Source organism: Xyrauchen texanus, chromosome 6 (genome assembly GCF_025860055.1).
Source record: "Xyrauchen texanus isolate HMW12.3.18 chromosome 6, RBS_HiC_50CHRs, whole genome shotgun sequence".
NCBI lineage: Eukaryota > Metazoa > Chordata > Actinopteri > Cypriniformes > Catostomidae > Xyrauchen > Xyrauchen texanus.
Genome location: NC_068281.1, coordinates 22,483,445 through 22,510,141, shown reverse-complemented (window position 1 = coordinate 22,510,141; position 26,697 = coordinate 22,483,445). Strand labels below are relative to the sequence as shown.

General features: G+C 42.5%; 1 protein-coding gene across 1 annotated transcript; it reads right to left on the bottom strand.

The window, feature by feature from the left end:
- Window positions 1-18,403: 18,403 nt before the first annotated feature.
- LOC127644793 (carbonic anhydrase) lies at window positions 18,404-24,164 on the bottom strand. The gene is made up of 7 exons (XM_052128174.1): window positions 24,003-24,164; window positions 23,156-23,353; window positions 21,870-21,988; window positions 21,511-21,603; window positions 21,361-21,423; window positions 21,087-21,242; window positions 18,404-19,419 (listed from the first exon to the last, which is right to left on the bottom strand). The coding sequence occupies exons 1-7, from the start codon at window positions 24,034-24,036 to the stop codon at window positions 19,300-19,302; spliced, it is 783 nt and encodes a 260-aa protein (XP_051984134.1). The 5' UTR covers window positions 24,037-24,164; the 3' UTR covers window positions 18,404-19,299.
- Between the last annotated feature and the right edge of the window lie 2,533 nt (window positions 24,165-26,697).

Sequence of the window (26,697 nt, the reverse complement as noted above, 5' to 3'; positions counted from 1 at the left end):
CTCAGTGTATGATTATATAAAGGCTAATAATTTCCCATTCATAATGCCTACACAATTAACATGCAGAATTCAGCAATTCAAGCGTGTGACTTACTTAAAGTGAACAGGTCGTAAATTAAGATATAATGTCCCATAATTACAGCTATGAAGATGAAAAATATTTGGTTATAGTTTGGGCTTAGATGGTGAAATTTAATTGTCTGTGTCTGAGCAATTGTGGATTTCTGCAAGTTGATCTCAGACCATCTATACTCAGTCTTCTTCTGATCCCAAGGCATATAGTCACTGGGTGTACAAGCTGTTTGATGTTGTTTCTGTATATAGGTGCCATGAAAGAGTTTATGATTTGATGTATGGTTTGACTTTTCTTAACGTCTCGGTTACTGTCGTAACCTCCGTTCCCTGATGGAGTGACACTAGGGGTCTCTCTTGAGAGCCTCGGTTACCTCTTGTCTTTGAGAAAAGGTCATTGAGAATTGGCAAACAGAATCTGCATGCCCCTCCCCCAGACATGCGGGTATAAAAGGAGGGAAGGGTGCATCTGTTCAGACAGGTTTTGGGCTGAGGAGTAGAGTAAGGTCCCGGCCATTTCAGCGGCTTGGTACACTGTTGTGGCAAGAGGGACACAACGTCTCGTTCCCTCCATCAGGGAACGGGGTTTACGACAGTAACTGAGACGTTCCCATTCTGTCACTCACTCGACATTGTGTCATTGCCTATTTAAAAACGCCACAACACTGAACGTGTTACGTGGACTGCTGATGCAGGTGCAATCAAGCTGTTGCATGCGAAAATAGCAGGTGCATCAGACTGCACGTGCCAGCCGCGGCCTTTTCTCTCTCAATGTTTTCTCTCCATAGAGTGTTAGATGTGGCTCGGGCCATCTAATGCTATAACACCCTTTGGGGAAGGTGTTCTTTTCCAATCCTATTCTTTCAGGGGGAAAAGACCCAACGGAGACCACATCTTGCCCAACAGGGGAGGTTAACATGTGGCATATACGTCACATGGGCTTACCAACCACACATGGAAGTGGCGTGGTGGTACGTCCTGCCTCGACGGGGAGGAGCTCTACAAACACAGCGACCAGGGGCAGAGGGGGCTCTGCCCAAGGGAGACATGGGTCCGCCGACAGGCAGGAAATACATAATAGGAGATGATGATGATGAATAATCAAAACCTGTGGAGCACCTATTCCAGCGCAGGCAAGTCGGTGCCTGCGATAGGTGGCTGCGATCTTTCTCCGCTGAGTCCGGAGCCAGAGGGCTAGGGAGGAAGTACACTCAGGGTCCGTGACTTGTGGACTCGATGGGGGGAGTAGAGCGCACGTCTTCACCTTAGTGGAGGGGAAATGCGCTATGTGCAAGCGATACACCCGACCAGCTGTTGTCACCGTATTACCAAATTCTACATGTTCGGACCTGTCAAAACACGAGACGAGACCGGCTCAACCTGGAGATTGTAAAATCTCGCGAAGGTATTGGGTGTTGCCCAGACCCCGCTCTGCAGATGTCTGCTAGAGAGGTGCCATTGGCCAGTGCCCACGAGGATGCTACACTCCTTGTAGAGTGAACTCAAAACCTCAAGGGGGCAGAGAAGGCCTGGGTCTGGTAGGCCAACGCAATGGCATCCATGATCCAGTGGCCAAGCCTCTGTTTGGAGAGAGCGTTCCCTTTCCGCTGTCCACCAAAGCAGACAAAGAGCTGCTCAGAGTGCCTAAAGCTCTGCGTGCGACCCAAATAGGTTCACTACCTGATCACTGAATGGGGTCGTAGGAACCTTGGCCACGTAACCCGGTCGGGGTCTCAGGATGACGTGAGAGTCTGGGGCTTTCCCTTGGAAGAAGGATAGCCGCAACCGCAACATAGCCATGGTCATACTCATGGTCATGTATGAGAACATGAGCCGTCCACAAACGCTGCCTCTGTGTGAGCTCTGCCTAGACACGAGAGGCAGTGCCCGTGGCCGTCAGAAGTGAAGAGGTAACAACTGCATCCAGGAATGACACAAACATCTTTAAAAGATGTTCAACATCAATGTGTTTACTTTTTTAGAGAAATATTTACTCTTTCAGAGGGCTGTCGAAGCACTCAGGGGCGTGGTCTGCACAGGCATGCAGAAGAAGAGAAAAGCCGCTGAAATGTGCCATATTTCCAACAGCATATGCTCTTTGAGTGGAACAGCAGAGGGTTTTACTCAGCTGGCTGAAATCAGTCTGAACTCATCTGAACAGATGCACACTTCCCTCCTTTTATACCTGTATGTCCGGGGAGGGGCATGCAAATTCTGTTTGCCAATTCTCATTGGCCTTTTCTCAAAGATAAGAGGTAACTGAGGCTCTCAAGAGAGACCCCTAGTGTCACTACATCGACACAATGTCGACTGAGTGTCAGAAGGGGAACCATAATTTTTGTCCATAATTACTAAACATCCACAAAATAAGATATATTTAAGCAAATTGACATATTACAGAGATTACAAAGTTTTATTTTCAGAGATTATTTGAGATTAAACAAAAATTATTTTTTTTAAAACAAACAATTTTTTTTTTTTTTTTTTTGTTATTATTGTTGTTTTAAGCATAAACCTCACATTTGATTAGATTTGACTGAAAACAAGATATAGTGTCTTGTCATGTTTCTTCTCAAGTTATCTTGTTTCAGGGGTGTTTAGATATTTTACTTAATAACTAGACAAAAATACTCAATATAACAATTTATTAATTTGTATTTTTTATTTTTTGCATTGTAAATAAGAGGCTTATGTCTGAAAACTAGAGCCTCTACCATGCCTGCCCAGGTGGTGCAGAGTGAATAGAGTGTAAACCCTACCCTCTCCCACCCTCATGGTCAGTCAGCACACAGACATATAAAGAGAAATCTTAGCCTGTCTGATGTCCTGTAATTTCCTGGACTCAGAAAATGGAAGTGAGAGTAATGTGACACAAATGGTTCCACATTAGTGGAACAATGTTCTCTCTAATTGCTGCAGTTTCTCTCATTGTAAAAGTATGATCTTTTGTAGATTAGTTGGCTGCTGTAGTGTTTCATAAGAGTAGACTTACAGTGACTCACCCTGCTTATCACACTGTTGTTTGCACTCTTATCTTCTGTCTAACGGCCATGAACATAGGGTTTCCTAACCTGGTATACAGACTCTATGCAAAACACACCATGCATCACAGGATAACAAATATAAACAGTGCTGCTAATATAAACAAGATATTTTACATTTTAACACCTGATCTCTCAAAATAGTAACAACAGTAGCAAAATTATAGGTACTGCCAAAAAAACATTCCCCTTGTGACCATGATTATTGTCAAAATACAGATTTGAGCTCAGTCTTCAGTCTGCAAATTGCAAGATAAAACTGTTTGTACAAAACATATATCGTTTTTGCTTCTTTTGACCATATAAAGCAGCTCCTTCAAGGTGATCTCTGCAGTTTGAATGGGACTTTTATTGTTTCTGAATGTCAACACATTTGTATATTGATCGGTACCTTGTGAACTGCAAAATTTAAATTACGCGATGGAGTTAATGTGCTACTGCCCAAAATGGTTGCCAGTGTTTCTATGCAAAGATTATGCAAGCTTCCTCTCCAAATTTAATGTTACAGTTTTTACAAAGTCACAAGGTTGTATGGTGTTGTATGTGAAAAGAAAGAAAGATAAAAATCATACAGTATACAGCCACATTTTCTGTTTGTAATTTTCCATTGGAGTTGTCAGATGGTGCTTCAAAAGCCAGGGCAAAATGAAACTGATCTGTGCCCTGAAATTCTGTCTTCAATGGTTTTATTGTTTGGATAAAGAGGCTTTCTTCTGGACCACTCATCCACAGTTCCCCATAATGTGGTGTCGCCTAGTTCAGTGGAACTATTAGGATAATTAAAATGAGGATTTTCACCTATTTATCAGTCCTTCTCTCTCTCTCTCTCTCTCTCTCTGTCTTTTTGTTGGTATTTCTTTCTTTTTTTCTTTATCTACAAAAAAATACCTCTGATAGAGTAAATTGGTACAGTTCAGAGAATTGCATGTAAAAACTTGAATATTTTGTACTTTAGTCTGCATTAAAACTATAAAAATAAAAATTCAGTGTCTAAATTAACCCCTAAATTAACACCACAGCCCTTTTGTACATGAAAAATATTGCAGGAAACTGACCCGGAATGTTATTGAGATAAAGCTGCTATCCAATTCAAGTTACAGGTCTGTAAAAAAAACCCAAATTGGAACATTTTTCAAACTAATTTCAGAAAACTCCCCATCAGATGAATTAAGCCAATGTTGAAGTGTCTGGCTGAACCCGTTGCTAAACAGAACCACCGTGTTACACTTTCAGATTAAACTGGGATACATAAAAAAAAAAAATAAGCTTGAAGTGAAAATGTTATCAAATACCAATTTTTCAGCACTGTAGCCAATTGTGTGTATAGGTGAAATTTACTAAATTCCACATTCTCTTATTCAATTAATACAGTTTACACTGTAGCTCATCCCCAGCTATTCAATTTTGTTCTGTGGGATTCTTATATGACCCTTTCCTTTGTAATATCATGCTGTGGGACTTTGATTGATTTATCGGAAGCTTGGACAAAGTCTTGGTTACTGTTGTAACCTTCATTCCCTGATTGTGGGAATGAGATGATGTGTCGATATATTGACACTAGGGGTCGCACTCGGGAGCCCCAAAAACCTCTGATCTTTGAGAAAAGACCAATAGGAATTGTCGTGGAATTTGCATGCCACTCCCCCGGATATATGGGTATAAAAGAAGCTGATTCGCAACCACTCATTCAGGTTTTGTGCTGAGGAGCCGAGACAGGGATCCGGCCACTTCAGCTAGTAGTTCACTTTTGTGGCATCATGGAACGGAGGTTAGGCGGAGCTCTACAAACATGGTGATTGGTGGCAGAGGGAACTTTGCCCAAGGATGACTCGGGTTTACCAATGGGGAAACCGTACCATTGAAGATACATCAGACTGGGTTACTCACAGTGAACCAGCACATGTGGAGCACCTACCCCAGTACAGGGCCTACAAGCATACGTACTGTACATTGAATTTCTCCACCGAAATTGCCATACCACTAGGCTAAGGAGGAAGGACATCCAGGGTCCACAGTCTCATGAACGCGGCTGGAGGGAAAAAGTGCATGTCTTACCATCATGAAGGGGAAAGGCGCAGTATGCAAGCGGTACATCCGGCCAGTTGTCCCCCATACTTACCTGTTCATACCTGACAACACACAGGACAAAACCGGCTCAACCCAGAGATTGTAGAATATCGCGAAGGTATTGGGTGTTGCCCAGCCCACTGCTCTACAGAGGTGCCATTGGTCAGGGCCCAGGAGGAAGCCCCAAGGAGGGACGGCACGTCCTGGGCCTGGTATGCCAAAGCGATGGCTTCAATGACCCAGTTGGTGATCCTCTGTTTGGAGAAAGCCCTCCCTTTCCACTGTCCTCCGAAGCAGACAAAGAGCTGCTAAGAGCATCTAAAGCTCTGCTTGCGATCCATTTAGATTTGCTAAGCACGCACTGGACACAGCAATGACAAGGTTGGGTGGGAGGGGCTGTTGCGAGGAGTGTGAGATCTGAGAACCAGGTCTGGATGGGCCAGTAGGGCCTTGCACAAGGCCTTGCACAGAGCAAGCAGGCTCACTGGGGGAAATGCATACTTGTGGAGCCTCAGGGGCCAGCTGTGTGCCAGCATGTCTGTGCCGAGGGGAGCCTCGGTCAGGACATACCAGAGCAGGCAGTGGGAGGATTCCCGGGAAGCAAACAGGTCCATCTGCGCTTGGCTGAATCGACTCCATATCAACTGGACCACCTGTGGGTGGAGTCTCCACTCTTCCATGAGTGTGACCTGCTGCGAAAATGCGTCTGCTGCACAGTTGCGGTCGCTCGTGATGTGAGTGGCTTGCAATGTCTTGAGTCACTTCTGACTCCAGAGGAGGAGACGGCGGGTGTGTTGGAATATGTGATGCATGCGTAAGCAACCTTGGCAGTTTATATACACTACCGTTGCCGTGTAGTCCATCCAGACCAACACGTACTTGCCCTGGATCAATGGCCTAAGCCTCCACAGGGCGAGCAATACCAGCATCAACTCAAGGCAGTTGATGTGCATTGTACATCCAGCCTTGCTTGGAGGTGTTTGTTGTAACAACAACATGCCTTGACACTTGCACTAACGGGACCCCTGCCCACAAAAATACAAAGTCTGTCCAAGGGCTGAACAAATGGCGGCAGACCGGCGTGATGGCCATGCGATGTGTGACGCAGTGCCATGCTCATCTCTGGACTCAAGTCTGAACCCAATGCTGGAGTGGTCTCATATGCATCAACCGGAGCGGCGTGACTGCCGCCGAGGATGCCATATGCCCCAGGAGTATCTGAAATTGTTTCAGTGGGACCACTGCTCCCCGCCTGAACGACTTTAGGCAGTTCAGCCCTGACTGCACTCGCTCATGAGGCACACTATCATAGAGACTGAGTCTAACTCCATCCTGAGAAAAGAGATGCTCTGAACCGTGGAGAGCTTGTTCTTTTTCCAGTTGACCCGAAGCCCCAACCGGCTGAGGTGTCGCGCACCAGGTCTCTGTGCGCACACAACAAGTCTCGAGAGTGAGCTAGAATCAGTCAGTCGGCAAGCTAATTGAGGATGTGAATGCCCACTTCCCTTAACAGGGCAAGGGCTGCCTCTGCGACTTTTGTGAAGAAGCGTGGCAACAGGGACAGACCAAAGGGGAGGACCTTGTACTGGTATGCCTGGCCCTTGAAGGCAAACCGCAGAAAGGGCCTATGCCGAGGTAACTCTGAGACGTGGAAGTATGCATCCTTCAGGTCTACAACTGTGAACCAAACTTTATGCCAGATGCTAAAATGTGTTCTGTGTCAGCATCTTTGAAGGTAGTCTGTGCAAGCCCATGGATTCGCAGGTCCAAGATTGGCCGCAACTCACCACTTTTCTTTGACACAATAAAGTAGGGGCTGTAGAACCCTTTCTTCATCTCGGCTAGAGGAAAATGCTCTATCAAGTTCTTCTGCAGAAGGGTCACAATCTCCAAATGCAGGGCACTGGCGTTCTTGACCTTCAGCAAGGTGAAGGGGATGCCGCTGAGCGCCTGGCAAACTGAATCGCAAAGCTGGCCATCGCGACGGGTTGGAGAGTGCTAGCCACGCCTCCAAGCTTCGGGTGAGGGGCACCAAGGGGACATTCACATCTTACATACCTGCGGGTGGGGCCTTGCGGCAGGTGGAGCAGGAGAAACCATCATGAGGAGCTTCGCATCCCGAGCTCATGGCTGTGCTGAGGGGAACATCGAAGTACTTACCTCCCTTCGAATTCCCACCATAGGACCAGTCAGCGATGAGCAAGGAGGGAGACCGTCCTCATGACTAATCACAACCGCCTGGGCATGGGTGTGTGTGTGTGTCGCAGCTGGGTGCTCAGTGGAGGGGTGCCCGCCTCCGCAGCAAAATGCCTGCCGTGAATGTGCGGTGTCTGGTGATCGCAACAACGACGGCAGTAAACACCTGGTGTGTGACCCAGGGAATGAGGAAACCGCTTCTTCTTTGAAAATCAAAGGAAACAAAGGATTCTCCTCCCGGCCCTCCACCGGTGGATAGAGTGGTCTCTTCACCACCTCCAAACTTAGCAGGTGTCCATGTCCCTGGGTTGCCCATCCCAAGGGCACTTTAAAGCCTTTCTAGGTTTCATGATGGTGGACTGTAAGACAGGATGTCAGTTTACTGGGGGGGTGGGGGGGGTTGTCGACCGCACTCAGCTGGAGTGGCCTTCCCTCTGAAGAAGGGAAGCAGTGACCACAACGTTGCCATGGTCATGTTCTCGCGTTGAGAACATTATCCATCCACGGACGTCGGACGCTGTCTCAGCGTGGGCACGGCCCATGCAGGTGAGACAGCGATCATAGCCGTCAGAGGCAGAGAGGTCGTGACTGCAACCAGGAACTAAACTCAGATGGAAAGGCATTTTTGAAAAGATGCTCTCTGTCTATGCAACTCTTTTATAGAAAATATACACTTTTATTGCAAGAATTTACTCTTTCAGGCTGTCTCAATCTGTGCACAAGGGGGAGAAACCCCTGTAATGTGCTGTGAATCCAACAGCAGAGGTGAATGGACCGGCAGTGGAATTCAGCTCTCTGTGAATCAACCGCTCGCCTCCGAAGATATAAATCTGAATGAGTGGTTGTGAGCCAGCTCGTTTTATACCCGTATGTCCGGGGTAGTGGCATGCAAATTCCACTCGCCAATTTCCATCGGCCTTTTCTCAAAGATCAGAGGTGTTTGGGACTCCCAAGAACAATCCCTAATGTCGCTACTTCGACACAATGTCAAGTGAGTGACAGATGGCCTAGGCATCATTCTACCATGCAGAAATTACTGTACAGCAATGAAAACACATTGCTGAAATACAACTTTTTGACAGTTGTGTACAATTTTACAGTATGTCATCTTGTGGAAGCTATACTGGGAATCTGCTGATATTTGCTGATGTACACAGATTCTGATGCAATCATTTGTATTTTATCAATTAATTTTAGATGTTTAAAGAAGCATTACCTTAGCAGGTGGCTGCTGCACATATGCAATCTGAAATCAAAATCCAAATAGTTTTTTTCCTCTCTGCTCAGTATTTCATTGCATTTCTTGTTCTCCTTTGACCTCCTCCATGCCATTTTATTTACTGCCCTTCACACCCCTGATTCCATCTATTTTTGCTTTCACTGTGTAGGGCTCACAAGTTTTGGAGCGGGTGTGTTTATTAGCAATAATTAATAATTATCATAGACAACCATCAATTATTAATTAATAGAACATTGATTAGAATCAATGTTACACGGGCACCAATTTATGTAGGCTCACAGGTTGGTTAGATCAGTTTTACTATCAGATATAAATTAATAATTAATGTTTATGAATTATTAATTAATAATTAAATTAAATAATATAATTTAGTTCGTTAAATTCTATCCTCGGGGCACCACTCTTTGACAAGAGAAAAATGATAGTAAGTGACTGATCAAGTCTCATAAAATTCTACCCTGCAAATTGAGTATTTTGATTGAGAATCAAAATATTCAAAAAGGGAAGACGTTAGTAAAATAGCAGGAGCTCTTGACATGGCAGAGGCTGGCTTCAACACAATATTAAAACAAACAAACCAGGAATACTTATTATAAGTAATAAGCTAATTGGCTCTCAACGAAGGCGGTCGCATTTTCTCACCCTCTCCCTACCCTTATCTTCCCTGCTTTGCTCCTCTCGTCATATCTAGTCTACTGTCTTGCACTTGAGAGACTCTCTCAGCACTGCTCTTCGAACTAAGACATCATGGATTTAATCAACTGGTCTCTCAACGCAATTGACACCATCTTCTCGACGAGAAGCTTGGGTTCGGGGGAACCTGTCTGCCCTGACGGAACGTTCGCAGCTGGCTACACGATGGACGCGTGGGAGAGGTGGTGGGTCGTGTGTCTGGCGGCTCTTTCCGTGGAGGACGTTGAAGATATCTACCTATTCGGTACCATGATAACAGGTCTTCTGCTGATTGGATTAGGCATTTCCCTGGTTTATCGAGGAGTTAAGAAGACGGTGTCAGCTGTCCAAAGCCCCACAAGGCTGCCCGTCATGATTGAAACAGTGGGCAGAGCTGTCTGCACTCAGACTGGGTCTATGAACCAAAATACGGATAACATCATGGAGAAGCTCACAGCTGTGCAAAGGCAAATGGATCGTTTCAGAGACCAAAATGGACCAGGAGAATAGCTGTGTAAATTAGAATGCGGCTACTCTCCTTAAGACCAAACAATCCCAATCTTATCTGTTTCGGCCGCCCTCAACCAGCACTGGCCTTGGCCAAGGCCGCTGTTGGAACAACAACTCCCCCGGAAGAGCACTGCAGTGAGCCACTCTCGCGTTCCTTCCCCGACTCCCCAGACACCTGGTGATTGTTGACTATGTCTGGGACCTGATCAAGGTTGTCTCCATGGCAACTTGCTGTGTATCGCTATGACAACCCTGCGGACTGAGGCACCTAGATTAGATGCTGGCATAGCGACACTCCAGGCCTACACACACATGAACTCTTACACATATATACAGATATGAAATCATCCGCCCGATACCCTATCCCTCGCCTTTGCCGCTTACCCCCAGTCTGACAGGCGGGTCTGTGACCAGTGCCGAACATGGCTGCAGGTCCGGATGGCTGCTTGCCTGTGCTGGGCCACCTCCACCCCCCAATCCCCTCCCCTGTTGCAAGTCTTGTTCATGTTGTAGAGTGTACTGATTATGTGCTAATGTTGCTGAGGTGTTTTTTTCCTGTTCCCACACTGTACTTCTTAAGGAACATAGTCTGGGGGCTGCCTTTTTTCTCCTCTCCTCTCCTCATGTCATGCTGTATTTCTTTCTAAATTCCCTGTCTTTCTGTCCTGTATACCCCCTTGTCATATGTATGTTTGTATGGACAGGTCGAAGGCCAATTTCACTGGTTTACTATGTGACAATAAAGGACTACTACTATAATATTACAAGATTTATTATAATCAAAAAGTAATGAACACTGCCAATACTAAATGAATATAACACAAAAACATAAGATGGAAATCCTAACTAAATGGTGGAGCTATATGCTAGTGTATGTGTATCTCGAGTCGGTAACCAAGACACAAAATGGCAGACTAAACTCCTTGTGAGGAACTAGTCAAAATGGAGGGCTAGGCTGGAAAGGTCGGAGCCAACGATTATGTGAAGGTGTAGGGAAAGCAAGATGGCTGGATCAGATCCAGCACAACAGAGCTAATACCACGTGCGGGTGGTAATGAGCAGATACACAAAGGAACTGAAGAGAATTTGAAAAACACCAGCCTGATTCACACATAAACTGCTGCTCACTCCGTGAATTTCAGTGTGTGTGTGTGTGAGAGAGGGCGAGACAGAGAGCGAACAAACAGGGGTTCATGCAATTTAACAGAGGAGACACACTGGCACGATTGTATCGTTGATTTAGATCACTCAATAAATTAACATTTCCCCAAAAATGACGATCTCCTAACTCCAAACAGCAATCAGCGATCGTAGTTAAATGTACAGTTGTAAACAAAACTTTAAACGTTCAGCGATCAAATCGTATATATGATTTAGGTTTATAAGAAAAGTCACAGTTTCTAAACTAAATCTGCCCAGATATCAAGCCTTACTTGTGAAATCCTGTGCGATTTCAGCAGGGTTGTCTGTTGGATTCCTGTTGCATTGAGCGGTCAGGAGAAAACAATCTGGATTCGGTCCTTGGTCTCAAAGCTCGTCAGCGAAAAAACGCATCTCTGTGTTGTTTCTCGGGTCCGGTGATTGCGAGAAACGTTAGAGCTAGTCAACGTTGAGGGAAAACTATTGAGAAGGGAAGCTGGTTGCCTTTTCTGTTTTCTATATAAATTCACTGTTGTTTCACAGTGAAGATGAAATGAACCGGTTGTACACTACACAACCGGAACAAAGCTAAGTTAATCTTACTCTACCATGGCCAAATGGTGAGGTTTAGAAAAACGTGGTATTTCTTTGTCCAGAAGGAGGGAAATTCCTTGGTGTAGATATGTCTCTTTAGAGCACAGCGAAGCTGTAGGTGTAACAGTCAGGCTGGATGCAGAGAGAGATCTCAAATGAGCGCGCTAGTATTGTTAAGAAGATGACGTCATCGGTCATAGGCCGCTTTTGACCAATGACATCTGAGATTGAGTCCATGGGAGGGACTTCCGTCCGGCTGCGATGCATTCTGGGAAATCGAGTTCAATGTCTCACCTTTGATCATAGAACAAAGGGCCATGCTGTCTCTGCTGCCATTTTCAGTGGGGCAAGGCCCTACAACTGAATATTTTCCAACCTATTCTCTGATTATCCTCCAGCATATTCTACACCTCTATCTAAATCATTGGACTAATTGTATAAAACTGTGAATGGATAGTTATTAAATTTTATTGGACAAGCAGTGTTCCATGCTTAATGATATTCAGTATAACAGCACTTCAGGGCCGATTCTAAGCATACTGGGGCCCTAAGCAAAATTCCGCTTGAAGACCCAAACCCCTCCAATGGGAAATACGGGAAAAATCTTGGCTAAACTGAAAATGTTCTAATGTCTAGACTGTATCTGCAGGGTTTTATGATTATACAAATAGATTGAAATTCTGGCAATGAGTATATATGAAGTTAAATGTCATGTTTTCACTGCAAATACCCCATCAGTAATGCTGGAACTTCCCCTAACAGTAGCGATTTTTAACCTGTCAGCAACTGTGGCAACAGTTCAACCCTGTTTTATATACAATTGTGGCAGCGGGGGCGTGGTCAAGCGCCCGTCCGGGAGAGAAAAGCGGTAAGGGCGCTCACACCTGAGCTAAATTATGTCTAACACCTGTCTCTAATTGCAGTAGCTTGAGGAGAGCAGCATAAAAAAAGCAGCAGCAACAGAGCCCAGGGAGAGCCCGACACGAAGGCCAAGAAGCTACTGTGTTATATTAGTGTGTTATATTAGTGTGTGAGAATTAAAAACAACCTTACCTGAACCCTGTTGCTGTTTCCGTCCCTTCCGTCCGTTTCCTCACTGGAAACTTGTTACAACAATCATTTTATTTCTATTGATTAATTAAAATAAACCTGTCTTACTTGAATGAAGTACTGATGGCAAAAATCAATAGCCTTCGTCTCGCATGTTTATGCTCAATGCAGAAGTAGTTTATCGAGACTGCACAAGACATTCTCAATCAGATATTAACACCGATTACATTTTAAAACCCCCTACCTTTTATTTTTTTAACAGATTTACACAATTTACTTGGGTCATATTTTTAGGTCAGAAAAAAGAAGAATTCTGGATTAACCCTGAAGAGTCACATTCCTGTTGTAAATGCGCTGTATGATGTCAAAACACCCTTTGAGCGTGCACATGCCTGTCACATCTAGCTACAAGTCTCTTTTTGTAGTTACTTTCTCCCTTCCCTTTCGGGCCACTGCCTGAGTCTTACTCATAGCTTTTAGATTATGTATAAATATTCAAAGCAAAACATAAATAAAAGCGACCTTGCTTTGCGGAGCCCCTAGTGTCACGATTCCCTTGTTGTCTGCCCCGTGTTTCACTAGTCATTGTCACAAACTACACTTCCCATAGTTCCCTGCCCTCATCACTGCCAGCACTCAGTCATTGTTCTCACCTGTATGTTGTTTATTCCTCATTACCCCTGTGTATTTAAACCCTGTTGTTTCTCCATTCCTTGTCGATCGTTGTTTGTGTATGTTTGAATGTAGATGTTGGTAAATGTAAAGGTATATGTTCTAATGATTTGTGTTCTCCTGCTCTCCGTGGATGATTTCCCCAGCCTGTGTTCTCCTTGGATGTTTTTTTGTGTTTATGTTTTGTTTCCCCCACGTGGATGTTTTGTTTGTTCCCCGTATTGTTTCATTCTGAGTTACCCTGTTCACCGTCTTGTTTCACTCATTAAAGAAGCTGCTTTTAGATCCCCACTCCTCGTCTGCCTTCGTCTGAGTCATAACAGAACAACCGACCATAATGGATCAAGCGGTTCAACAGGCGAACTATAGACTTCTCTGCCTAAAGCAAGAGGACCGTCCTGTGGAGGACCACATCCACGATTTCCTCGAGCTGGCGAGTGTTGCGGACTTCCCGGACTCCTCCCTGATGGTTTTCTTCAGGGACAACCTGAACAGTTCGCTCAAGGAACGGTTGCCACCGGCGACACGCGGCTGGTCGCTCCTCGAATTTATGGAGGAGACTCTGCTGGCCTGCGGCTCGCCGTTCACTGTGGGCGTCGTTGAGGAGGACCCTGCCTCTCCTCCCACAGTGATGACCCTCCAGTCGTCCATGGCTCGTCCTTTCACGCCTGCCCCACCTGTCAGCGAGCCAACCCCCACGCCTGCCTTGGTCAACGAGCCAGCACTGCCAGCTTCGTCTGCCCAGAGGAGGAGGAGAAGAAAGGCTTCCGCTCCCCAGCTCACGCCTGCCATGGTCAGAGAGCCAGAGCCCACGCCTGCCACGGCCAGGGAGCCAGAGCCCGCCTCTCCAGCCTTCCTCGGCTCTGCCCCTCGAGCCTTCCACGGCTTCAATCCCAGAGCTTTCCACGGCTCCGCCTCCTGAAACTCCCTCAGCTCCGCCTCCTGAGCCTTCTATGACGTCACCTCCTGAGCCTCCCTCAGCTCCGCCTCCTGAGCCTCCCTCGACTCTGCCTCCTGAGCCTCCCTCGGCTCTGCCTCCAGAGCCTTCCATGGCTCCGTCTTCCACGGCTCCGCCTCCTGAGCCTCCCACTGCTCCACCTCCTGAGCCTTCCACGGCTCCGCCTACCTCGGCTCCATCTCCTAAGCCGTCCTCGGCTCCACCTCCTGAGCCTCCCATGGCTCCGTCTCCAGAGCCTTCTACGGTTCCGCCTCCTGAGCCACCCACGGCACTGCCCTCTGAGTTCCCCATGGCTGTGGTCCTGAGGCCGACTCCCAGGCCTCTCGAACCTGTTCTTGTCCTGTGTCCGCCTCCCAGGCCTCCTGAACCTGTCCTTGCTCTGTTGCCAGCTCCCAGGCCACCTGACCCAGTCCCTGTCTTGTGGCCTCCTTGGACTGCCTACCTGCCCTCTGTGCCCCCGTGGACTGCCTGTCTGCCCCTTGTGCCTCGTTGGACTGCCTGTCTTTCCCTTGTGACCCCGTGGACTGCCTGTCTGCCCCTTGTGCCTCCTTGGACTGCCTGTCTGCACCATGTGCCCCCGTGGACTGCCTGCTTGCCCTCTGTGCCCCCTTGGGCTGCCTGTCTGCCCCTTTGTGCCCCTTGGACTGTCTCTTTGCCCCTTGTGCCCCCCTTGGACTGTCTGTTTGCCCCTTGTGCTAGCCCTTCACTCCTTGGACAATTTTGTTTTTTGTTTTTGTGGGTTTTTTCATTTTCTTTAGGATCATCTGGAATCCGCTCCTTTTAGGGGGGGTTATGTCACGATTCCCTTGTTGTCTGCCCCGTGTTTCACTAGTCATTGTGACAAACTACACTTCCCATAGTTCCCTGCCCTCATCACTGCCAGCACTCAGTCATTGTTCTCACCTGTATGTCGTTTAGTCCTCATTACCCCTGTGTATTTAAACCCTGTTGTTTCTCCATTCCTTGTCGATCATTGTTTGTGGATGTCTGAATGTAGATGTTGGTAAATGTAAAGGTATATGTTCTAATGATTTGTGTTCTCCTGCTCTCTGTGGATGTTTTCCCTAGCCTGTGTTCTCCTTGGATGTTTTTCATGTTTATGTTTTGTTTTCCCCACGTGGATGTTTTGTTTGTTCCCCGTATTGTTTCATTCTGAGTTACCTTGTTCACCGTCTTGTTTCACTCATTAAAGAAGCTGCTTTTAGATTCCCACTCCTCGTCTGACACATAACACCTAGGAGGTTTTGGGGCCCCTATGCAACTGTTTATACCCTATATTATATTATATACTTATAGCTACAAATGGCCCTGCAGCACTTGTACACTTCACTGTATGTATCCCTTCGCTTGTCTGTGTTTGCAACATTCAGGAAAGGGCTGTCAGTCTCTGCATTGCTTGGTGACATACAGTGGTTGATCCTGCTTCGGCTTCATTTGGAAATTTGCAGTTAGATAATCTTAAAATGACAAAACAACTGGCTATAAACCTTATTTACAATAGTACCATCTTTGATTTTTTACAGGAATGAAAATTAGGCTGTGAGGCATAGACTTACTTCTCTTCAATCACATGCAATGAATAAAGCTACCAAGATCACAGCTCATATTCCACAACTCATGTTATCTGAAGTTTTATTTTCTACTGAAATCTCAAATGTTTCATGCAGGAGTCAGCCATCTGTAGCAAGCATAGTGGATTGTCCTTCGTACCGCTACAGACAGTGCCACCCGAGATTCATGATCTCCACGTGAAAGTGTACCCAGCACAGCAGTCTGAGTGGGAGAAACAACAAGACTTGCATAAGTATGACTGGACACTGACAAAGAGATTTAGCCATTTGTTAATGAGAGGCTGATCAGCATCCAAAACTGTGCTCATTCATGGTGATGTGCCAAGTTCCAAGATAAAGAACTCCCTCAGAATCTATTACAGAGTCTCTGGGTAATGATCTCATTATTTCTCCATGATGGTAGAGCATAGAGTTGACATGGACCACAGACTGATTGGCAAATATTGATTGTGAATGTTCTCCCATTGCAAATGTCCTCTTTTGATGTTTTTTTTTTGTGCTTATGGGTTATTGCTTTTTTTTCATAGGATAGTGGAGGCTGACAGGAAAGTGGGGGTGAGGGGCATGTGTGTGTGTGTGGGGGGGGCATGACACAGGCCTGATTCAAACTTGTGTCCATGACCTGTGAGAAAAAGCTATGTGTTGTAAGGACTTTCCACAGAACTGTTGTTTCAACAATTACATTTCCTCTTTTACAAGGTACACAGTTTTCAATAGAAATGTTGTGAAATTGTGAAAGGTATACCTTTCAAAATATGCTCGCAGAAAAACACTCCAATTTGCAATGGTTCTTCAGGATTACTTCAAACTGCCCTATTCACCTACTACCTAAGGGCAGTTTTCAATCAAATCTCTACCAATCTCTCACAGAACATCTGTCCTGATTCTGCACAACCTTTCTGCAGCCTTCGACACAGTCAACCATCAGATCTGACTCTCCAACCTCTCTTCACTGGGCATCACAGTAACTGTGCTTGACTGGTTTAATTCCTATCTCTTAGGTAAGCTCTTCAAGGTAGCCTGGAGATGTGAGGTGTCCAAGCCACATCAGCTACTTCCTGGGGTACCTCAGGGTTCAGTGCTTGGGCCACATCTCTTCTCTATGTACAAAACATCATGTGGTTTCTCTTACCACTGCTATGCTGATGACATGCAATTTTACTTGTATTTCCAGCCCAACGACACCACAGTGGCTGCTTGAATCTCTGCCTGCCTGGCAGACTTCCTGGCCTGGATGAAGGAACACCTCCTGAAACTTAGCCCAGCCAAGACCGAACTCCTTGTCTTTCCAGCCAACCCTGCGGTTGAACACAACATCACTGTGCAGCTGGGTGCAACTACAGTAACGCCTTGCAAAACGGTCAGAAATCTAGGGGTAACCATCGATAACAAACTAAATTTCACAGACCCCATCTCAAAGACCACAAGATCATGTAGATTTACACTATACAATATCAGGAAGAGAAGACCTTTCCTCTCTGAACATGCCACACAACTTCTTGTTCAGTCACTTGTCATAACTAGACTGGACTACTGTAACGCTCTCATTGCAGACCTCCCTGCATGTGCAATTAGACTCCTGAAAATAATCCATAATGCAGCTGCATGTCTGGTCTTTAAACAATCAAAGAGAGCATATGTTACACCACTCCTTGCCTCTCTTCACTGGCTGCCGGTTGATGCACGTATCAAGTTCAAGGCTCTGATACTGGCATACAGAACAGTCACTGGGTCTGCTCCAGCATGCCTAAAATAATTTCTGCAGAGCTATGTGCCTACTAGAATGCTGCTGTCAGCTAAGGAACGTCGCCTTGTTGTTCCAACACAAAGAGGCACCAAAACACTTTCCCAGACTTTCGGCTTCATCATACCACGTTGGTGGAATGACCTTCCCAACTCCATCCATGAAGTTGACTCATTTTCGCTCTTCAATAAACAGCTAAAAACACATCTTTTCCATTTAACTTAACCAGTCACTAAAAAAAAAGAACTTTGCGATTTATTATGTTTTGAATACTATTTTGATGCTAGTGAAATTTTTAATATGGCACTTTCCGTACCGAAATGTCTCCTTAAGACGATTCGCTAATTTTTTCCTCTCTCGTATAAGTCGCTTTGGATAAAATGAATAAATGTAAAATGTATTGTTTTTCAAATGATTCATTTTAATAAGTGTTTCAATATTATAACACTGCAGTGTGAGTAATAGTGTGGGGGGAAAAAATTATAACAAGGGTCAGCAACCTATGGCAATCGTACCAGCATTGGCACGTAGAGGGGTAATCACTTGCATGCCAGCAACGGTGAGAGAGGAATAGACTATTTTATTTATACAAGTTCTCATTTAAATTCGACTATTTTTTTTGTATTTAATTTTTTTTTTTTAATTCCTGTTTTTGTGTTGCACAGAAGAAAAATGGCAATGAGCTTGGAACAACATGAAAGCAAGAAAATGATGACATAATTATTTTTAGGTCACTATTCCTTTAACTAATTTATTTTCTATTTCTTTTGTGTGAGTCAGTCTTAACATTAGGTTACAGTATATGTATGTAAGGCACTGATACATCTATAAGTGAATGTTGTGGATGGAAAACAACCTCAGAAAGTATAGTTTAAAATATATTTCTTTATTGCTGATAAAATTACTATCACATTACTGATTTGCAGACATTCTTATTCATTCCCAATATTTGTCATTTAGGCCTAAATTTTGCTTTTAAAAATATATGTCATTGTATCTACAGCAAGACATCATGGTCCAACATTCTTAGAGAAAAAAAGCCAATCCTTTTAAATTACTCTTAACTAAGCTTCAACATATCTGATCAGTCATTCATGCAACTGACACATTTGCATATTGCTATAAAACTAAACAGAACCATGAAGTCTAAAATGTCACATCATGCTTTTTCCTAATAAAGAACATGGATCATATTCTCTGCACAATGTTAATCTACAAAGCTAGAAGATTTATCTATAAAAGCACAAAGTATAGACACCAGTAATTTGTCTAGTTTGTGATGATTAGAATTAGATTTTTAAAAAAATGACAGTGCCTGACCAATCAACAGCTGTTAAAATAGTCTCATTAACCTGTTTATGAAGAATTAAAAATATCTAGAAGAACTGGGCTTGTATCATTTGCAAATCACATTTTCAGCTGTCCTGTGTAACACAAAGCACCGAGTGTTTAAGCATTTTTTTAGCTGGTACTTCTTATGTTTTAGTTTTTTTATTTCACTAAAATGGGTATTTTTAATAAAAGAAATAAAAACAAAGACAGTGAATTTGTCTGTTATACTTCAAATATAAATCTAGAACACCAACTTCCTTGTTTTCCATTTCACATTATCTTATCAATACTGCGTATGTAACCAAGGACTTGGATCAAGAACAAATGCTATGATGTTTCAATATCAATTCCACTGGTAGTGTTTTTGAAATGCAGTCAGAAAAGAAGCTCTATGTTGAGAGCACAGGCCTGTGGGAGGGTACTGGCACTGATACTACTCTTTACTTGAAGGATGCACGCACTTTGCGTCCCTTGAGAGGTTGAGGGGGTCTGTAGTTGTCAACCATGCAGCAAGGTGTCTCTCCTTCAGAAGTGAACAACAGGCTTCGGAACTTAGCCATCTAAAAAAAAAAACAGAGAATAGCATATTATAAACAGAGAGGGAAAAACATGATTATACCATATGGGAAGTCAGCAAACTGTTCCCAAGAGTTCAAGTACCCTAATATCAGCCACATTATGCCAACTCACTGACAACCGGCATCTGTGGGGCAGTGGTGGCTCAGCGGTTAAGGCTCTGGGTTACTGATCAGAAGGTCGTGGGTTCAAGCCCCAACACCACCAAGACACCACTGTTGGGCCCTTGAGCAAGGCCCTTGAACCTATCTGCTCCAGGGGCGCTGTATCATGGCTGACCCTGCACTCTGACCCCAGCTTAGCTGGGATATGTGAAAAATAAATAATTTCACCATGTATATGCAGAAATGTATGTATAATGTGTGACAATTGGTCAAATTAAATTAAATTAATTAAATTAAATTAAATTAAATTAAATTAAATTAAATTAAATCTCCTATCAGATATTTTTGCATCGGCTCCAACATGTTTACTTTCCCTTGTGGCACGACTTGAAGCGCATTATGTCAGCAGCGTTAGAGACCGGGGTTCGGATCCAGCATTGATACCAGGAAGTAACTGAGTTTGCATATTCAGATGTGATTTTGCATAATCAAATTATTTTAATTTACAGGTTGCATTTTTGTCTCTAACATTACATTTTTACTCCACTGAGGGTTAGGTTTAGGTTTGGGGTTTGGGTTGGCGGGTACAGTTTATAAAATATGCATTCTTCTTCACCGTATTACTGCCTTTACAGCTAACAACAGTTAGCTCACAACTCACTTTGGCGCCCCTCTATGGACATAACACCCAGAAAACACCCTGTAAAAGTTCACATGTGCCCATAAAACCAACAGCACTTGCTGCTTTGGCCACTGGGGACAGTGTTTCGTATTTCAGAAAATACAAATCAATTGTAGCAAAAGAAAATCAACCTACATTTTCTGATTTCGCTGTGAGATCAGCCTGCTTCTTTTGGATTGTGGTGTTAAGTGTGTCAAAAAATATTATTTAATATGGCTAAAGTAGTTTTAACTGTTATATCATGTATAAATACATTCTCTAATTTTAATATAACTCTGACATTCCACTGTCATAGATGATTATGCTGTAACAGTTTTGTCAAGATTAAATGGCTTTAAAGTTTACTAAACTCATGTTGTCACATGTTGGAAAAAGGAGTATAGGGCCTAATTATGTTAACATATAGCATGATAATGTTAACACACTGCATGTGGCCGGTGATGCTATATTTGACCTCCTTTTAATATGAGAAGTGAAATAAGTAACCATGTGATATTTCCTCTTTTTGCTGAAATATAACTATAATTTTTCTTCTGGGTAAATGGAGTAATATCCTTTGGTAATTTAATTGGTTATAAAAAGTTTCAGCCTGTAAAAGCCATAATTATAAATAACAGGATTAAGTCTAGACTCCAATAAAGACCCCATTCTTCCCAGTAATATATATTTTTGGGTGTTAGCTTCTATCTCAGAGGCACAAGCCTACCTCAAATATGATACTGAAAGTCAGGCAAGCAAAAAGCTTAAAATAATGTAATCTAGTAAGAGCAGAGACCTATGGAGCACTGACCCTCCCAGTTTCAATCTAGGAGTGACGTAAATTTTTTAGACTTAAAAAACCTCATCATATTGTGTACAGAAGTACCTGAGCAGGGCTGACACTGATTGGTTCTTTCATAACAATCCAGGTGACACTCTCCAGTAAAGGGGGGGTAGTCAGAGATCCATCATAAGTCCAGTAATCCAGAGAGGTAGGCAGCATGGCCTTAGGATCAAAGTTGGCAAATGTAGTCTGCCTGCCCTGGAGAGGAAATACGATACAGAAAGTTCATAAAGTTAAGGCATCAAAGTGTAAATGATTAACGCAAATATCTTAATTGATAAGGATACGTGAGAATTGACAGTTAGCATATTAATACCTTAGATTTGATGTCATCAAGGGCATCCAGAACTTTCTGAAGTCTTGGATTGGCAGAACCAATCTATTATACAGAACCACACAAAATATATTTTATTTCATATTACTTAATCTTTGCAATTCATGAAATGCTTTTTGCTAAAATCCTGACCTTGAGAAAAACTCCAACCACTGCAAGGCCATCAGGTTTACTGGCAGCTTCACCAAAGTTTGGGTACTTGGTGTTCCAGTGAACAAGATGAAGCTTTATAAAAAAAGGGGACACGTTATAAATCATTCAATACGTCTGATAAAACATACCGAATTGGCTTAATATCTGCATATTTAAAAGAGGGGATTTACAGATTTCATGAGGGAACATCATTGGAATATTCTGACCAGTCTGAGCTAAAAAATTTTTAAAGGAAAAGACGTTCAAGAATTAGAACACTCTGAAACACAACACAGAAGACTGTTGTCTTTGGTTGCTTCAGTTGTAACATGGTATTTAGAGAGAGAGAGACTCATTACCTCACAGGGGAACTTTGTTCCAGCAATAGTGTGCTCTGAACCCTTGTCATCACTGGCTCCCCAGTGGAAATGGAACTGTCTCAGCCTGTATGTCCCAGTGATGGGGCCACCACTCAGAGCTATACACATACACACACACACACACACACACACACACACACATGTCAGTGTGGCTACACTTATGAGGACTCTCCATAGACATAATGCTTTTTATACTGTACAAACTATAGATTTGATCCCCTAAGCCCTCACAAAAACTTTCAGCATTTTTATGTAAAAAAAAAAAAAAAAAAAAAAACAATGTTTAGTAAGTTTAAGTGATTTCAATTATGGGGACACTAGAAATGTCCTCACATAATACCCTTGTAATTACCAGTTTGTAACCTAAAAGAATTTCCTCGTAAACATCCAAACTTTTTTTCTATTGTGTTTCTGTTGCAGTGTCTTTAAAATGCATCTTTTCCAAGCATATGTGTCTCTCTATGTGTGAGCCCCCTCTTGAAACGGTAATTTAAATTCAGCGCATGGTTCTCTCATTGACCAACCATGGCATACAACATTGATATGTGGCTCTATTCTTTCTCCCATAATAGAATACATTAGCACTAGAGTACACAGAGGTCTAAGTGCCTCATTGCCACTGCCAGAAGGAGGAAGCCACATCCATTGCTCACATTTAAGCTGCAAAATTTCTTACAAAAATAATAAAATGTAAAAAATGAGAGTGAGCTTCATATCAGCTTTAGTCCCAAGTGAAGCATGTTTGCTGACATACTCAATATATATATAACACAAGGTAAATTGGATTGAAGTGAGTTTTAGGGAGAGTCCCTGTGATGAGGGTAAATTCAAATGATGTTTTAAAGATAATGAAACACTAACATTAGGACTGATTGCCAATATGAGTGACAAAAGAGCATATTACAAGGATATAATTATAGAAATTGAAATAATGCCAATAGCAAATTAGGGCAAATACACATATGCTAACAAGTAAATGTTAATTTGGTGGTGCCAAACATTGCACATGCAAGCCAGATAAAACTTCTAGATTATGAATACACATGTCAAGTTAACACATCTGCCTGCTCCCAACTTGCATAAAGCATGAAAAACATAATCATTACTATTGAACTGCATCTTGGGTTTTTTCTAGTACTTTACAAAGTTTCGTAGTTCTCTCTTTCATAGGATAAGTAAAACAAGCACAAGTACATCAATTGCAACAATGTATAACATGTGTAACACCTATAATTAAGATACTTGAAGTCCACTGATATGCTTACTTGAGCTGTCATCGTCATCAGCGAAATCCACTTGGAATGAATGGCCATTGTTGAGAATGCCCTTGGCAGTGGCGGGGTCATATTTCAGTTTAAGATGCTTCAAAGAAGGGTCGTGTTGTGCTTGGGTGGGTACAATATCAATGGGAGACTGCCTGGATCCATTTGCAATGGGAAAGCTTTCTCCCCACTTTTCTGGCCCTTTAATTAGAGAATGATAGAAAGAAGAAAAACACTCATATAAAAATGTCCAGTACTTTCATGCACAAAGAAAATTATTTGACCTTCCTTGACAGATTTAAGGTCTGCAAATTGATTGCTACTTTTTATCTAATTTTGCTTGTTATTGTATTTATATATACATGTGCTTATATATGTTTTTTTTTTTATTATTATTATAATTTCCTGCACATATCCTCACCAACCTATTGAGTCATAATCCAGCAAATTCACTTTCCTTTGCTACACCTGATGTACAGCACATGCAAGAGCCTATTCAGCTTTTGCATTGTTTTTCATTACATACCAGACTGTAAAAGTCTTCTTGACACCTAAGTGATGATTTAATGTGTAAGCAATGATTACGTTGATATAAAAAATAAATTAAAAAAAAACATAACAAAAGGTTTGTCAGGTAGCCTATTCTAAAAGTGTGCTTGATGTTGTAACATCTAAATTAATTGGTGTTATTCAAGTAAAATAATAATAATATTTTTTTTTATATTACTCAACACCAAGAGTAATTTTAAAGGTCAAATAACATATCCTGCATATTTTAATTTTTATAGAGTAATTTACTGCAATCCTAATTAATTGCTAAATAATTGAATATCAGTAATACTGGTCTTACCATCATGTGGTCCATATCCCCAAGAATGAGACATGTTTATTTGTGTCTTTTCTTCTTCTAAGACCTGGATGCTGAGGAACAGTAACTGCTAGTTATCCAAACTATGTCAGCCTTTATATAGGTTTCCTCTGATGGTACTGTACCTATCTCAACCCAGTGGGCTTGGCCACGTGATCTTGGCGTAGCCCGTGTAGTACAGGAGGAGTCAGTTAGAGGACACTTGAAACAAATCAAAAGATTGGACCTCCCGGCTGTTTAATTTGCTCCTTTCAACATTGCGCTGCTCCGACTAGTGATGCAGTTCAGAGATGCTTTAGCGCTGGGAGAACATATGGGAATGGATGCACACATTCCAGAAAAGCGATCCTTGACTGCTCCTTTCTGTATGTCAGTCGTTCACGGTGCTTTTGCTACTCGATGCCTTGAATTGCAAACCTCTCTATTCATGGTTTTCCCTGACAAAGTAGAAACACGTCCTGTATCCAAGCAGCGATACATTTTCCCTTTCTCCTCTTCGTCCTTTTGCTGGACATTTTAGCTGTTTAATCTGTCAACAGAGGCGGTTTCAGAACGTTGTTTAGATGCTTATTTAAAAGAAAAATAAAGGCGGCTCAAACTAGTTAATTGGCCCACATTTTATCTGGGACACGTGTATGTGGTTAGAATGGTTTGTAATTAACATACAAATGGAAAGAGATTCACAAATAAAAATAAAAAATACCCCTCATCAACATGTAGCCTACTGACCTGAAATTGTATAGACAAAAGCATGAAATTAATTAATAAGACTCTTAGAAAAAACAATATAGCCACAACACAGTCATTTTTACAATGAGCATGTGTTCTGCACTCCTTCAACTAAATTACACTATATCATTTATTTAACACCCACTCCAGCAGTGGTCTCCCTTTAAAGCTTAACGCTGAAATGGAAATTCGTTGAATGTGTATGGGGTTAGGATTGTTTCTAATTATCATACAAATGGAAAGAGATTCACAAGTAAATAAATGGTTTCAAATAAAAGTAATGATATCCACAAATAAATGTAAGGAGATTCGCGAAAATGAAACAAATTCACAACAAAAAATAATGAGTTTTATATGTTAGGAGTTTCAAAAACATTTGAAGTGAATTCACATAAATACAATTAGATTTGCAAATAAAAAAGATTTACAAATATATGTTTTAACTCACAAACACAACTCTTTCCAGCATTCATTTGTGGATCGCTTGCTGTGCATTTGTGAATTCTAAAACATTTATTGTGCAAAAGCTGCAGGCAATCTACAAATAGGTGGACTCCACCCATCGTCTACTCAAGCCAATCAGATAATGGCCACATTACTCAGACCAATTGCTGCATGTTCTATCTTCAACCAGTCATGCTTCGTTTTACTATCAGGTTGTGTCCAGAGTCACAGGAGCATGGAATCAAGCACATACAGATAAGCTCCAAGGCTACAAACTAAGAAATGGATGTCATCAGAGAAATACTGTGACTAAAGGTTTGTATCATTACCTCTCAATAATAAACATGTGTAGTGTATTGTTAAATGTTGACAGCTGAAAATTGCCCATTTGTAGTGTGTCCTAATCATTCACTTTATAGCTAACCTGCCTAACTGTATGAATATGCTATTTTCATTCTAACCAAGTTTCTTGACTGAATCTCCTAGCTACTTTATGGAAATGTATGTATGTATGTGTCATCAAAACCTTTACTCTTAAAGGGGTCATGAATTGAGAATTTTCCATGATCTTTTTATATATAAGAGGTCATAGTATTATAAAAACAATACTATACAGAACTCAAATCTAATTTGTTAGTCAACTAAAAAGCTTTATTGAAACCAATATTCCTAAACAACTAGTTTTCTACTTCCTTGTCTGTATTACGTATGTAGCATGCCCCCCGAATAAGGATGAGACTTTTACTGATGGTTTTATGATGTTTAATTCCTTCATGAACCTTAATCCATTCACCATATTACCAACGTAAGAGCTGAAATGTATACAAAACATGTAACTGATCAGCTAACATTGTTCACATTTACATTTGTGCAAAACGAACATATTAACAGACAAAATGCTTATATATCAACTGATTTAACAAAACTTTTGCCTCTTCAGGGGGGGCTGCAAGTATGCATTTGACATTTAACAACGGCTCCATGTCGAAGTTATTGGCGTATTTGGGATAACAAGCTATCTGTTATAAAACTGTTCTATCCAGGGCGCGCGCTTCCAAAAGAAAAACAAAGCGCGCAGCTTAAGACCGGAATTCAACCATTTCAATACAAAAATTTCAAAATAAAAGACAATCACCTTTTCTGTAACAAAATATACTTATGTTTATTTACAACGTATTAGAGATGAATACAGCACAAGTCTGCCTCTGCATAAATAGGTCAATGCCTACTTCTTTATAATTGCCTCTTTGGCCCGCCCACAGGTCTTTCTCTGTTCTATGGCCCCTTTTGACCAAGGGATTTTGCAGTTCTTTCCACGGTAGACATGCCTGCTCCGGTTTTACGGTAGTGGGGAACACGCCGTTGAAACACGGAGGGTGGCGAGCGAATTTAATTCTGTAGCCATTTTCTACTGTTCTTAGGACCCTCATAGAAATACCTGGCAGAAGTTTCCATGCTGCCAGGTTTTCTGAGGTGGGTATTAATTCCTGTTGAGGGCATGTCG

Excerpts from the sequence above, each read along its gene's own strand:
- LOC127644793 (XM_052128174.1), bottom strand. The coding sequence starts at position 24,036 with ATGTCTCATTCTTGGGGATATGGACCACATGATG. Across the intron at positions 21,243-21,360 it reads TTGATGACATCAAATCTAAG|GGCAGGCAGACTACATTTGC; the intron begins GTATTAATATGC and ends TTTCCTCTCCAG. Across the intron at positions 19,420-21,086 it reads TCAGTGTCAGCCCTGCTCAG|ATGGCTAAGTTCCGAAGCCT; the intron begins GTACTTCTGTAC and ends TTTTTTTTTTAG.